Source organism: Schistocerca piceifrons, chromosome X, assembly GCF_021461385.2.
Source record: "Schistocerca piceifrons isolate TAMUIC-IGC-003096 chromosome X, iqSchPice1.1, whole genome shotgun sequence".
Lineage (NCBI taxonomy): Eukaryota > Metazoa > Arthropoda > Insecta > Orthoptera > Acrididae > Schistocerca > Schistocerca piceifrons.
Window position 1 is genome coordinate 429,264,174 of NC_060149.1, and position 16,626 is coordinate 429,280,799.

General features: G+C 42.5%; 1 protein-coding gene across 1 annotated transcript in view; it reads left to right on the forward strand.

The window, feature by feature from the left end:
• The window catches only part of LOC124722399 (sodium channel protein Nach-like), a 93,500-nt gene that overhangs the window by 51,582 nt on the left and 25,292 nt on the right, over positions 1-16,626 (forward strand). Inside the window, exon 4 of the mRNA XM_047247569.1 lies at positions 11,408-11,577. Within this exon, the coding sequence (XP_047103525.1) occupies positions 11,408-11,577 (170 nt within the window). The remainder of the gene's footprint in view (positions 1-11,407; positions 11,578-16,626) is intronic.

Genomic DNA, 16,626 nt, shown 5'->3' on the forward strand with positions numbered 1-16,626 from the left:
GAATGGATTTTCTACTTTTGTTTCTTCTTACTCTATACTTCGTTCTTGAATTTGTTTTCGTGATACACTGTAAAGGGTTTACGACGGCCTGATATTTATGCTGCTAGTGTTCTAATACAAACAGATGAACTATCTGAAAGCAAAAAGCTATTTACCTTTTTGCAAGACCTAGCCAATTATATGCCTCCACTACGCTTAAATAAGAACATAAATGAGGCGTCCAGAAGCAAAATGCAGTGAGTGTATCAGAACATTTCTTTCAGGAAACGCAAAAAACTTCTTACTACTTTGAGTGCCAGATTTTCGAAATTCCTGTCCATCATTGATTTATGTTTACCTAAGGAATACATTTCTGACAATCCCTGAAATTTTCAGATTTTCCTCTACTAGTTGCAACCAAAAATAAATTGGATTCTCCGAACTTTCCATATGTTACCACGGATCTTCAGAGCTTTGCTTCTGTAGAGATGGATGTGCATTATTATCATAACATAACCTAACACTAAAAAGACAGCTTATTGCTGGTACAAAGAAGAAAAGAAAACGGTATAATGACTACAACAGATTGTGATGACAATATATGTGACATTAAACGAAAGTCTGAAAGTAGTTTAAAGGTCTCAAGTTTACAATTTCTGTTCTGTCCCGTCTAAATTACAGTGGCAACTCACTATTCTTTGGATGAATTTCAAAATCTGAGGGTTCGCGCCTCTGCCCCCGTCGGAGGTTCGAGTCCTCTCTCGGGCATGAGTGTGTGTGTTGTCCTTAGCGTAAGTTAGATTAAGTAGCGCGTAGGCCTAGGGACCGATGACCTCAGCAGTTTAGTCCCATAGGGACATACCACCACCGTCAAAGTCTAAGTCCTCCTCTGCACTGTTCACAACATAGATTATACCGGGTGATTCAAAAAGAATACCACAACTTTAGGAATTTAAAACTCTGCAACGACAAAAGGCAGAGCTAAGCACTATCTGTCGGCGAATTAAGGGAGCTATAAAGCTTCATTTAGTTGTACATTTGTTCGCTTGAGGCGCTGAACGTCAACTACCCGAGGCGATGGATCGGCCGCCAGGCAGCCCGTGACAGAGCACTTCGTCACTGGCCTCCAAGAAGCCCTGATCTTACCCCCTGCGATTTTTTCTTATGGGGGTATATTAAGGATATGGTGTTTCGTCCACCTCTCCCAGCCACCATTGATGATTTGAAACGAGAAATAACAGCAGCTATCGAAACTGTTACGCCTGATATGCTACAGAGAGTGTGGAACGAGTTGGAGTATCGGGTTGATATTGCTCGAGTGTCTGGAGGGGGCCATATTGAACATCTCTGAACTTGTTTTTGAGTGAAAAAAAACCTTTTTAAATACTCTTTGTAATGATGTATAACAGAAGGTTATATTATGTTTCTTTCATTAAATACACATTTTTAAAGTTATGGTATTCTTTTTGAATCACCTTGTATTCTTGTAGAAAGCAAGATTTTCGATTTCTTCCCAAGTCTGCCCGAAATGATTCTTGAGCAGGAAATCAGTGTCTCTCACTTTTTCTTCCTTTAAAACTCTTCCATTTCGGATGACACTTGGTTCCGTGGACGAGTAGGCTTTGCCTACATATCCCTCTTCCTTCACCAGCGTCCATTCTGTGGGCCACTTCACCTCTTACTAGTGCCCTTCCATATTTACTTTTGGTTACTACAACCTCTTTCACACTTCATCTGAAGTGCCTCTTACTAGGTGGTTTAAAGACATAAGCATCTAGATCCTTGCAACACCGATTGTCGACGTCTATTCCTAAATGGACAACTAAGTTAGTCTGCATGTTTGGAGCTAGTACAACAAGTACACCAAGTATTTGAAGGTAGTGTCTGTTCCCGGCTTCTATAGAATGAAATGATAATTAAATCGACACGCTAGCTGCAAACAGGCGTTGATATACATAATTGGGGACATGTTGAAAATGCGTGCCCCGACCGGGACTCGAACCCGGGATCTCCTGCTTACATTTCTGACGCTCTATCCATTCTGAGCCACCGAGGGCACAGAGAATGGTGCGCCTGAAGGGACTTATCCCTCGCACGCTCCCTATGTGACCAACATTCTCAACAAGTCCACACCAATACATTCGTAGGGCGCCTAATAGATGTTTGCCCATCGCTTGTTGGGAATGTGGATCTCATGCGGAGTGTGCAAGGAATAAATCCCTGCAGGCGCACTCTCCTCTGTGCCCTCGGTGGCTCAGATGGATAGAGCGGCCGGCCGCGGTGGTCTAGCGGTTCTGGCGCTGCAGTCCGGAACCGCGGGACTGCTACGGTCGCAGGTTCGAATCCTGCCTCGGGCATGGGTGTGTGTGATGTCCTTAGGTTAGGTAGGTTTAAGTAGTTCTAAGTTCTAGGGGACTTATGACCTAAGATGTTGAGTCCCATAGTGCTCAGAGCCATTTGAACCATTTTTTTGGATAGAGCGTCAACCATGTAAGCAGGAGATCCCAGGTTCGAGTCCCGGGCGGGACACACATTTTCAACATGTCCCCAGTGATGTATATCAACGCCTGTTTGCAGCTGGGGTGTCGATTTAATTATCATTTTACACCAAGTATCTTGGCATCACACTCTACCGCACTCTGTGTTACAAAATCACCTGGAAGACACATCGGCCAAGATAAAAACTCGCAACAACTTCATTCAGAGGCTGTATGTCACAACCTGGGGAGCAGAGTATTGTGCTTCAGAGTGGTACAATATTTGTCATACCAGTTTCATCGATGCATAACTCAACAACACGATACGCATGATTACGTTTATAATCATACCAACTCCTGCCTACTGGCTTCCGCCTGCTAAGCAATATCTACTCACCACAGATTCGCAGAACTGAGACCCTGCTTACAGATTACCATAATATACTGGAGGGTAAGGAACTACCCATTCATCACGACATACCTGTCTTACGAAGAAATAGGCTTCGTTCAAGACACATGCAACATTGAGCTACAAGAAACGCCAAACTAAGAGAGCTCTGGAACAAGAACTGTCAACACATTGAAAATTAGCAAGAACAGGAATGGCTCTGTAACTGTGGTACTGTGAGTGTCGAACTTGACGGGAAACTGCGGGCCAAATTAAATAGAATCCACACTGGATGTGATCGGTGCTCCGACTCACTCTGTAAATGCGGTACTGTGGAGTTCCGAGTTGTAATTGTGGTGCACTGAAACAATGTATCAGTCATATAAGAGAGGAGTGTGCGACGTAACGCGCTCTTTCACACATCGACAGCGGTTCTGCAACATAAATTGTCCACCTACGTCGATACTGCTGCAGATCTGCACACGTAACGCCTGATTTCAGCTACTTAAGAGATCTCAGAAAAGCAGTGTTGAAAAAACTGAGATTTCATGTAGTTACACGTCGGAGGTCGCTATAAGTACAAAAAGCTGAAAATAGTCTTGTGAACTCTAAAGAATAAATCGGAAATGGGTTGCTGTTCAAATTTCTAAGTTCAAAGGTCCTTTTAAACTTGCATTAGGATTTTTTTATTTCTATTAAGCAAGATCATCAGCCCACATGTGTTCAAATCATTAAAGTTCCTGTTCACAGTCCTCATCACACTCAAACAGCCAGAACTTTTCCTATACAATTCCGAAATCATTTTCGAGAGTAACACAGTCAATAAACTGCTATTTACTTTTGCACTCGGCATTCAGTGGTTATCTTTAAATAAAGTTTTTGCTCGCCATAAATACTCAGTAAAAAAAATTTACTTAGTACCGCCACGCTTTTAGTTCAATGTTTACACACCCGATTTTCTCCAGAACAAAATGTCTCTGGAGTCTTAAAATTTCACAGATAGTTAATGGTAAACACCAGCTACCTTTAGCACTGTACCGAAACGCGGAAGTCACAATACCACTTCATTTTACACATAATGCGTTCGGACACTTTCAGCATGACCGGCTCCTTCGAAAGCTAGTCCACCACTACCCTCTTCTCTCTGCCTCTACAAGCACGTCTGTCTCATGCGTTACGTGGCAAACCGTCTCACTTCTGATTGGCTGTAGAGAATTATGGGCAATCAGAACTGACTTTCAGGGCGCGCCTCGCGCCAAAATTGAGCATGAACCAACCACTGCTCTCAGCTCATTGACGTCATTAAAATAAGCAACTCAAAACTCTCTCCTTAAACAAATAAAATGAAATAAACTTTAAGCTCTACTTTACGTGCGGAATTTAACTATATAGTCGCGAACATTCTGGCCATCTCTTACATATTCAAACATGCTTGGACATCCGTCATCCACTAGTAGGGAAACCACTGGTGGATTCGTTCCCACGATACAAAGCTGGAATACTTGCAAGTTCCTACAGAGAATTACAAACTGAAAATTTAATATTGGCGAATGTCCCACATACACTCACACAAGTACTCTCTTTCACACTCACCCTAACACAAAACATAAATATCTACTTTAAATAATTAAAGTTATTACTACAGCAAAATTACGAAAGGTTTTCTAAAACGTGAACTTTCCAAATTTGAATCTAAACACTGAAGGTGTTATTATATCTTTTCAAATAGTCACAGTTGGTGAACTATTAACATATATATGTTGATTTAGGTTTTTTAAGTGTCGAATAATTACGTCTTTTACTGCCTTTTTTTCTTTTTTTGTAACTTCTAACTTCCAAATTATGACAGTTATTGACTTCAGACTTTGACAGATTGTTCCTTTACACAACAGAAGGTTATGTACCTAATATGAAGGTCCTCAGGCTATTTCTAGGTCAGTTATTAATTTTTATAGTTCCAGAGAATGTAACTACTCTGTAAGCGCCTCTCCGCTACTTTCACACCCTGCAGTCACGCCATATGGTCATGACGCACGTCTGCAGGACACAGCTCGCCCGTTGCAGAACGTATAAGATTCTGACTGCTTAAATCGGAGCCCACATACATTCATACAAGAAAGCTTTAATAGACAAATTGGCGATCGCGCCCTAGCTGCGACGCCTGAAGTGCATCCTACGATGCTATGAGGGCACGTGCATTGACTTTATCAATGCCAATGCCATAGCAGTGAAATGGATTATAATCCTAGATATTAATATTTAGTCCATTTATTTTCGTTTTATGCGATGACATTCATTACATGTTAGATAAATGTACTGCATATGTCTGCCATACGAACGATGAAGAATTGGAAAGTTATCCCGTGATACTTGAACACTTAATTGTACCCACACGGTGTGATAATTGTTACTTAAAGTCACCTGAGCACCTTTTTTGTTCGACCAAAAATTTTTTCTACAGTATCGCCCACCATCACCCGAGTCACCAACTGGTATCAACCACTGGCGGCGGAACACAGAAAGCCTATGCGAACGGCCGACAACGAACCCACAGAAGACGTGACCAGCTCCCTTCCAATATTCCCTGACGGGAGGTCGGAGCAGGGTCTACAAACATGGTCCGCAGCACAGGCGGCCGAGAACCAGCAGAATACAGACAAAGCCAGTTCCCGACCGGCACTCCCCGCCAGGCGATGTGTGCATCGACATCCGCCCACCGTCATGGAGGTAAAGAAGGACTACAAAGGAGTGCTGCAGGGCCTCAAAACACTGGACGACAGCTGTCTTCACTGCGGGGATTGCAGGAGACAACACTGTGCGAATACAACTCTCAAATGTCGAAGACCTCCGGAAGAACACAAGCGAGGCGGCAGAGCTCTCGCTTCTTTCTACACTTAGGTTGCTCGCCCAGACAATTTCAACAAAGCGGTCTTCATGGGTTTCTCAGAGCATGACCTCCAAACAGATCCCCTGGAGGACATCGGATTCGGTGAGCCCACAGTGACATGCGTCAAATCTACCTAGATGCAGAGAGAGTCACCTTCACTCCCGTTGGTCTCCAACAACAATCAGGAAAACAAGAAGGTATCTTCAGTGAAGGAGGTGGAGGACACTCAGTTTACTGTCAGAGGTCTACGGAATAAGAAAGGCTCACCCCAGAGCTTCTGCTGCAAAGCGATGGGACATGTGACACGTCTCTGTGCCTTCCCCGAAGCATGCCTGAAGCGCGCAGGTGAACACGCGAGCGCAAAATGCCCGTTACCCAAGACGCATCCTCCCAAGTGCAAGAACTGCGGTGGCCCGCACGTCATGAACTACTGTGATCGTCAAATGTTTAAGACCGTGGTAGCCCGCCAACCCGGAGTCCCACTCGATAGGAAGGTCGACAGTTCCGTCCGACGTCCGTGCCCTGGCGTACAGACGAAGGCCAGGCTGACCAACTCCTGAAGAACCTAACACATCACAGTGTAAATTAAAATTACTGTTTGAAGATATGCTGATAATGAAGTTCTTACTATTTCCATGCGGACAAACAGCACAAAATACGAGAGTTTACGATTCAATCTTACCTCATGCCCTTTGCTTTGTTCCTCTTCCAGTCAGAAGGATTTGCTGATCTTTTAATGCCTTTCCCTTTCGGATCTGGTCGTACACGTATTCCATTATTAACATCCGTCACTATGAAGGAAATGACAAAGCACTCTTGACATTTTATCCAACAAAGAGCACCATAAACGTTCTCCATGCATTCACAAGCAAGATCAGTCAAGAAAAATGGCTACGTAAGAACCGGTGTGTTACTGTTTTTGTTTTACACTAGCGATCAGTTTGAACAACTTGACGAAACTGCCACACATAGGCTGGAAATCAACGTATTGAAGTAATAAACTAGGAAAGCAGCGCTATTTAGACAAAATACTTAACGGGTACATAGTGAGTTTTGCACCTTCAAACTTTCTTAGATAATGGCCCTTGCTAAGGATATCCTACGTTCTGCTACTTTATCGAGCAGTGGATCACTCAGTTTTGCTTTGCAACCAGAAGTAGATACACCTACGTTTGCACCTGTAGCCTATTTTGCTGGGTGCGTTTTAGGGTAGAGAAAAACTGTTTTTCTCTTGTTTTGAGGGCCTAATCGATAGACGACAGCATAGAGAAGAAAATAGTGGCAATAACTTATTCTCAAAAAATAGTGGATTTACCACACTTTTCTTCTGGACGCCTCAAATAGAGAAACTTTCACTAACAAAAATTTTTTCAACAATGAAAGAGTCAGATTTACTTAAAGAGGATAACAATTTTCGCCGTTTTTTAGAAGTATAAAGTAAAAAGGTGTTTAACCTCACCCGCTTATTTCTAATATTGTCAAAAATTAGTAACCCAATCCTCTCTTTTGAACTATTACGTTTAGAGTGGGCCAGCACATCTGTTCGAGTGCTTCTTGTCGCGCGACCTTGTCTCCCGCACATATCAGAACTTTTACACTCGAAACAAGCCATAAATTTACGTTTAACAGTTCACATTAGTCATTTGTACCTACAACTTCCTACTGAATTGGAAATGGACATTACTGACAACTATTATGATGTGATAAACGGTGTTCAGGCCTCTATCTGAATATTGCAGAAGGCTGTCGTATAAGATCCGAAGCATTGGGTGGATATATGGTTCGGTTGTTTCCATACAAAACACAACAACGAAACACTTCACTGCACTTCCTACCTGAGTTCATGTATTTGCCACTGAGTTGAGAACAGCACCTAACTTATTGTCAATTTTTTCGCCTGAAATAAATACTAAAATTAAAAGATAACAGTAGCCAGTCCTGAAGAGACAAATTCTGTACTTTACTTTCGTAATTAATTAAAAATATTATTTGAATCTTTTCTTTCAGTGTAGCAGATTTACTTGAAAACAAGATGGACGCAATCAGAATTATTGCGACATAACTTTCTTGCTACCATACCGTGACACAGACACACACACATAAGCGAATATGAAGAAAATGAATGTATGTGAATAAAAAACACACACACACACTCAACCATGTAGTTATGAATAGAAATAATTAGATTTAAATGAGCTGTGAAGAAACAATACAGGTCTCAAATCAAAATATGCGTAATGTGTCACGCATGCACACAAACCCACAAACCCTCCCGGCCACATACAAACACACACAGTGTCGTGCCACTCCACTCTCACTCTATACAGCTCCTATGATCCCTCTATCAGCCTTAAAGCATGCGAGCAAGAATTGTATAGTGTGGTACAATACAGCTTATCTGCAGGGCAATGTTTAAGTATGACATATTAATTGTGAAATTTCCTCGCATTTCAAAACTACGTGCCGGACCGAGACTCGAACTCGGGACCTTTGCCTTTCGCGGGCAAGAGCTCTACCAACTGAGCTACCCAAGCACGACGCAGGACCCCTCCTCACAGCTTCAATTCTGCCAGGACCTCGTCTCCCACCTTCCAAACTTCACAGAAGCTCTTCTGCAAATCTTGCAGAACTAGCACTCCTGGAAGAAAGGATAATGCGGAGACATGGCTTAGCCACAGCCCGGGGGATGTTTCCAGCGGAGTGTGCGCTGATATGAAACTGATATTAAATGTGTCACGAACACACTCATGCACAGTGTCCCATCATCTACTCTACCTCTACTCAACTCTCATGGCTACAGTACCAATCATCCTTCAGTTAACCGTAAGGCAAGTGAACAAGAGAATGTGAAATGCGATGCAGTGTAGGTTGCGTGCAGAGAACTTTTTAAATGTGACGTATTAATTGGAAGATATCTGTATTATGTTCATATACTGCATACAGAACAACAAACGGATGCATCAGTAGGACATAAAACGAATGTAAAGGCCGGCCGCTGTGGCCGAGCGGTTCCAGGCGCTTCAGTCCGGAACCGCGCGACTGCTACGGTCGCAGGTTCGAGTCCTGCCTCGGTCATGGATGTGTGTGATGTCCTTATGTTGGTTAGGTTTAAGTACACTACTGGCCATTAAAATTGCTACACCACGAAGATGACGTGCTACAGACGCGAAATTTAACCGACAGGAAGAAGATGCTGTGATATGCAAATGATTAGCTTTTCAGAGCATTCGCACAAGGTTGGCGCCGGTGGCCACACCTACAACGTGCTGACATGAGGAAAGTTTCCAACCGATTTCTCATACACAAACAGCAGTTGACCGGCACTGCCTGGTGAAACGTTGTTGTGGTGCCTCGTGTAAGGAGGAGAAATGCGTACCATCACGTTTCCGACTTTGATAAAGGTCAGATTGTAGCCTATCGCGATTGCGCTTTATCGTATCGAGACATTGCTGCTCGCGTTGGTCGAAATCCAATGACTGTTAGCAGAATATGGAATCGGTGGGTTCAGGAGGGTAACACGGAACGCTGTGCTGGATCCCAATTGCCTCGTATCACTAGCAGTCGAGATGACAGGAATCTTCTCCGCATGGCTGTAACGGATCGTGCAGCCACGTCTCGATCCCTGAGTCAACAGACGGGGACGTTTGCAAGACAACAACCATCTGCACGAACAGTTTGACGACGTTTGCAGCAGCATGGACTATCAGCTCGGAGACCATGGCTGCGGTTACCCTTGACGCTGCATCACAGACAGGAGCACCTGCGATGGAGTGCTCAACGACGAACCTAGGTGCACGAATGGCAAAACGTCATTTTTTCGGATGAATCCAGGTTCTGTTTACAGCATCATTATGATTGCATCCGTGTTTGGCGGCATCGCGGTGAACGCAGATTGGAAGCGTGTATTCGTCATCGCCATACTGGCGTATCACCCGACGTGATGGTATGGGGTGCCATTGGTTACACGTCTCGGTCAACTCTTGTTCGCATTGACGGCACTTTGAATAGTGGATGTTACCTTTCAGAAGTGTTACGACCCGTAGCTCTACCCTTCATTCGATCCCTGCGAGACCCTACATTTCAGCAGGATAATGCACGATCGCATGTTGCAGGTCCTGTATGGGTCTTTCTGGATATAGAAAATATTCGACTGCTGCCCTGACCAGCACATTCTCCAGATCTCTCACCAATTGAAAACGTCCGATCAATGGTGGCCGAGCAAGTGGCTCGTTACAATACGCCAGTCACTAATCTTGATGAACTGTGGTATCGTGTTGAAGGTGCGTTGGCAGCTGTACCTGTACACGCCATCCAAGCTCTGTTTGACTCAATGCCCAGGCGTATCAAGGCCGTTATTACGGCCAGAGGTGGTTGTTCTGGGTACTGATTTCTCAGGATCTATGCACCCAAATTGCGTGAAAATCTAATCACATGTCAGTTCTAGTATAATATATTTGTCTAATGAATACCAGTTTAGCATCTGCATTTCTTCTTGGTGAAGTAATTTTAATGGCCAGTAGTGTAGCATACCTTCAGTACATGTCACTTATACAATTTCACTTCAGGAAGCTTCTTGAATAATTTATTTGTGCTATAACATCATTCATTACGATGAATTTTCCTGTTTGGTTCTTTTGTAGGTGAAAAAGAGATCTGATGCAGTAGAGACGTATCGATACTGTATTGATGGTAGGAACGCTACGATTTAACGTCCTGTCACTGACTAGGCTATTAGGGATGGAGTACAAAAATAGGCATGGAAATTAACGATTACCTGTAGAAAGAAATCATAGCATCATTTGACCTTCAGTGGTTTGGGGAACCAAGAAGTATATATATCTGCATAGTCGACGGAGATTTTGAGTCTATTCCTTCCGAATCTGAATCGAGTATCGTACCTTCTTTCGGAGCTGATCAGAACAATAGTGAGTTATAACATGTACCATTTCATTTATTTTTGATACTTATTGCTATCTGCCGGCCGTGGTGGCCGAGCGGTTCTAGGCGCTACAGTCTGGCACCGCGCGATCGCTACGGTCGCAGGTTCGAATCCTGCCTCGGGCATGGATGTGTGTGATGTCCTTAGGTTAGTTAGGTTTAAGTAGTTCTAAGTTCTAGGGGACTGATGACCTAAGATGTTAAGTCCCATAGTGCTCAGAGCCATTTGAACCAACCTTATTGCTATCTAACTGAATGCATCAACTGATTAAACAAAACATTTTCTCACCAAGTATGCTGACTATTGGCATATAGTTTTTGCAATGAACGATACTTTTGAAAGTGATTGTAGACGCTTGTGATGGTGTTGTTCAGTAACAACGGGCGTTTGGAGCAGTTCTACCTTCCTGTTTGTGAAATGCTGATGACGCTGCTCCTTATTGCAGCAGGAAATAGTTTTACAATAATTATGAGGCGTCTGATTTGGCGGCTGCTGCGTGTAATCAGCTATCTAAAGATGCCCGCAGTGGTGTTCAGTATTCCGCAATGAAGCACGCAATATTTTAGCACTGTGTAATATTCATTTACATAAAGTTTGATACTTGTTTTCGTTTATGACGGGAGTTTGCTTACGCCTTTTCTTAACTCGTATTGAAGTTTCTTTTAAAGCGCAGGATGTTTCCAAACGTGAAACGTGTGCAGGCAGTTTGGGTACAGGTTTTTCTTGTGATTTTTCAGGTAGCCCCGCAGTGCGATCAGGTGGTGATCAAGTGCCAGTTCAAAGGTCTCCAGAGACACTGCCAGAAGCTCTTCAAGACCGTGCTCACCGAATGTGGCGTCTGCTGCAGCTTCAACTACAGGGCCGCCCGTCCCGCTATGCAACAAAGGTTTAATAGCTGTAGTTTTCGGTATAAACATTTCAAAACAATCATTTAGGAATTGCCTAGAATGACAGTAGCTCTAGGACTGTGAAACTCAGTGTTGTCCTGCTGCCTGTCCAAAACCACATTTGATTGTTTGCTGTTCAATATGAAGTTGTTACATGTTGTATGGACGCAGATAACCGAGAATACATAAAAAAATGTTTCTACCCATTCTTCTATCGAATTACGTGTTACATCATTTGCATAAATTGCTTTACATCCCGTGGCAGGTTTACTCTATGCTTAATAATAAACGAGTATGCGTTGGTACACTTTGGCAATGGGCTTTCCTACAAACCTCGTAATCGCACTACTGTTGTAGGAAGTAAGTTAAGAATGCAGCTTCGTTGATGTGCCACGCTCATCTGTGTTTACTCAGTTTGTAGAATAGACAGCTATAAACCTATTCATCAGATTACATCTTTTTGTGCCAGGTTACTGGAATACAAGACAAACTATAATTTTTTATCGGATATGGTATTCGACTTGTAAAATTTGATCGTGCATAAATAATTAGCGTCTGCTTCTCTTAATGAATAGCTGACGAATTACAGTTATAGATGGACGAATAAGCGCTCTTCAAATTGCAAGCTTGATTACGAAAATAAGAAAATGTAATTACATTGTCATTACCCGACGGTCTGCCTAATCAACGTCTATCCGTCCCAGAATGCATGTATGGTAGACATTTACGTGTAAGTTAATGGTTTGTAGTGATCCTGTCTCAGATCTATGAGACATTCAGAATTGTCTTTTGCGTTTGCCTGGTAAGATTACTGTAAATGAAATAACTTGCTGTGCATGGCAACGCTAATATAATATTGTACAAAGTGAGGTTTTTTTTTCATTCCTCTACAAATCATTGTGGGTTGGTTTTGCGATTGCTTTTTCCACTTTTCATGATCAGTTTCTCGTGCAAAAATTACGAAATTTGATTAGCTTATTTGTGAGGCGGCGGCCTAATCAACATCTGCATATCTGTATCTACGTGATCACTCTGCTATTCACAATAAAGTGCCTGGCGGAGGATTCAATGCACCACCTGCAAGCTGTCTCTCTACCGTTCCACTCCCGAACGACGCGCGGGAGAAACGAGCACTTAAATTTTGCTGTGCGAGCCCTGATTTCTCTTATTTTATCGTGATGATCATTTCTCCCTATGTAGGTGGGTGCCAGCAGAATGTACTCGCAAATGGAGAAGAAATCTGGTGATTGAAATTTCATGAGAAGATCCCGTCGCAACGAAAATCGGCTTTGTGTTAATGATTGCCACTCCAATTCATGTATCGTGTCTGTGGCACTATCCCCCCTATTTCGCGATAGTAAAAAACGACCTACCCATCTTTGAACTTTTCGATGTCATCCGTCAGTCCTACCTGATACGGATCCCACACCGCACAGCAGTACACCAGAAAAGGGCGAACAAAAGTGGCGTAAGCAGTCTTTCTAGTAGACCTGTTGCACGTTCTAAGTATTCTGCCAATTGGTTTGCTCTACCCACAACATTATCTATGTTATAGTTCCAATTTAGGTTATTTGTAGTTGTAATCCCTAAGTATTTACTTGAATTTACAGCGATTTGTGTGACTTATCGAGTAATCGGAATTTAGCGGATTACTTTTAGTTCTCATGTGTACAACTTCAGAGTTTTCTTTATTCAAGGTGAATTTCCACTTTGCGCATCATACAGATATTTTATCTAGATCACTTTGCAATTCGTTTTGGTCATCTGATGACTTAACAAGACAGTAAATGGCAGCATCGTCTACAAACAATCTGTGAGGGCTTCTCAGATTGTCTCCTACGTCGTTAATATACATCAGGAACCCTAGAGAGTCTATGTCACTTCCTTGGGGAACGCCGGTTATTTCTTCTGTTTTACTCAATGACTTTCCATCTATTACTACAAACTGTGACCTTTCTGACAAGAAATCATGAATCCAGTCACACAACTGAGGCGATATTCCATAAGCACGCAGTTTGATTAGAAGACGCTTGTGAGGAATGGTGTCGAAAGCCTTTTGGAAATCTAAAAATATGGACTCAATTTGACATCCCCTGTCGATAGCACTCATTACTTCATGAGTGTAAAGAGCTGGTTGTGTTTCACAAGAACGATATTTTCTGAATCCGTGCTGGCTATTTGTCAATAAATTGTTTCCTCGACGTAATTCATAATGTTCGAACACAGTATATGTTTCAAAATCCTGCTGCAAATGGATGTTAGTGATATGGGCCTGTAATTCAGTGGAATACTCCTATTCCCCTTTTTGAGTATTGGTGTAACTCGAGCAGTTTTCCAGTCCAATCGACAACCTCCTCCCATTCAAATATGGTTCAAATGGCTCTGACCACTATGGGACTCAACATCTGAGGTCATAATTCCCCTAGAACTTAGAACTTCTTAAACCTAACTAACCTACGGACGTCACATAAATCTATGCCCGAGGCAGGATTCGAACCTGCGACAGTAGCAGTCGCGCGATTCCGGTCTGAAGCGCCTAGAACCTCTCGGCCACCGCGGTCGGTCCTCCCATTCTATTCCATACTAACTGGCTCTCTCGCGCACACGGGTGGGAGCTTAAATTTTACTGCAAATTATTTTGATGTGCAGCTGCATCTCGCGTCTGCCCAGCGATTGGTCGAGGGAAGGTGACGATACACTGCTGGAAGATTAGATGGAGATTATCAGTTTTGAAGTGGCATCCACTTGACCAGGGGTTTGATGGAGGTCGGAGTCGTGCTCGAATGTCAGTGTAACATGGTGTAGAGACTTTCACTCGACGACGGTGGCAGACTGCGGACGCACGAAATTTGCTTCCGCTACCGGTACGTGAGGCGAAGGCATGAGTTGCGGGCGCACCGCGATACCGGCCGCTGTAATCAGTGAGTCAGCCAGGGTTAAAAATACGCAATGCGGAACGCTGAACGCACATCGGAAGGGATAGGAATGGATTTCAGGTTAGATAACGACGGGCCAAATCAACCATTATATGGGTAAAGTGGGAACCGAGTCAAGTCAAGTGGTATTGTTCTTCTTCCTTTCCTTTCTCATCCTGTAAGTGCTGCGTGGTCACTCATTTAATGAACTAGGCTTGCGAGCTTATGTGCTGTGATGTTTGAAGCCACCAACTTGTTTCACTTCCATCGTTCAGCTACTATCTTTCCTCCACTAGCTACGAATCAGTGTCAGTTTTTAACTGTTTCTTTCGATTTGTAAGTTTGTGTCATTCATTGGATTAAGCCTTTGAGATTTATTCTCCATTCAAGCGCATGTGATGCTCGTGACGAGTCTAAAATTTTATATAATTTGATAGAAAAAGGATAATAAATAAATGTTAGTAATGCAGCTACTTAGTTCGCTGAACTTTTCGCTCAAGTGCACGCCACCACAAGCCTCCATGTCCTATGCTCTTTAGCATCGTGTACTCTGTCAAAAAAAAATACTGAATAGTATTGATCCGTCATTCTGGAGTTCAATAATTAAAATTCCGTTGCACAGTTTTTTTCTTTAGGATAGAGAGCGGAACTACTAATCAACTGAAAATTCACAGAACTTCAGACTGTTTGGCAGTCAGTCACGTTGTTCGTGCATAGTTAACGCTTAGCCACCCACGGAAATGTGGGTCACTTTTAGATCCAACTCTAACAACTTTACTGCATATAAAGCTGCGCCTTAATTTATTTCGTATTTGAACTATTGTGAATGACTTATCGTCCAAAGGAAACATGGAATAAATGCTCCTAACCGTGATTTTGCTGCTTCTTTTATCAGTATCTTTTGTAATACTTTTTTCTTCTGCCGCACCTTTAACTCTTTTATGACAATTTCATTTATTTTGTTTTTGAGACCCACTGTGTAATGTTTGGGTTTTGGGCTGAAAGAGTTCCTCATGGAAGACATAATTTCAAAAGTTTTCTCAGCATGCTGGTATTTGAAACACTATAAGAGAGACAGATATATCCCGTTGGACCTCAAGTGGGCTGTTATATGGAAGATTTACTCTGAAAATTGCCGTTATCTGATCGAAAATAACTGTCTTTAATCATCGCTGGTGAACTGCACGTATCAACGATATTTCATTTACTGGCGTTCATGCTTAGTTTACGCTTATGTTGGCAGGTATTACAAAGCGTCCACGTATGCCCGAAATTGGTTTCAGTAAAGTACCTTTGTTCTTGATTATATCCCAAGAGTGAGTGACCCTATGCCTCAAGGTACTGCTCATCCCATTAGTGTTAAACCTACTTCTCAGCTTTCGTCTGAAATGATCATATATCTTTATCGTGGATATTAATCGTCACTGGACACACTGTTTGGCACTTGTAACTCTAAAAACTCAACTTCTGTCTCTTCGTCACCCTCCTTCTCTTATAACTCACGTTCGTCCCTAAAACAAAGTAGAGATATTTGGGAATAGTCTTATTTTGCTATTGATTTATTTTCTTTGAATCACTTGCTGTTTGCACATGAGCGGTTGCTCCAATAAAAGTTAGATAGGTACCATAACACTTCCTGCAGATATGTTTATACATATGATGTACGGCGAAGAAAGAAATGTAATTTTGTACTGCAAGACTATGTTGCATCGTCATGAATAACAAGAAAAGAGTAATATATGGAACAGAAAATAAATGAAGCCGTAAATAAAGAAAAGTATAAGTCAGTCATACAAATATTAAACAATAAAGTATGTTCCCTCTCGTATTAGTGTGATTAAATTTCGAATATTACGAAAATTCCTGGCAAGGCAGAGTACATAGCTACGCCAGCTCTAACAATGGTCGCCACGGTGATTGTTTGCTTGGTGACTGTCTCGCGACTACACCAACTGCAGAAGCAGTTTGACGTTAAGCAGGTCGCATACTCTAGTGAGTACAGTTTGCACTACTTGTAGTGTTCTTCTGCTAGATTAGATTCTCTTTTTTTGTCTGCATCCAAAATGCCGAAATCCAAAATGACACTGGGAGAATGTATGACACTGTCAAACAGTTTAATAGTGACGCTACTGTAACAAATTTTTTGAAAAGTGC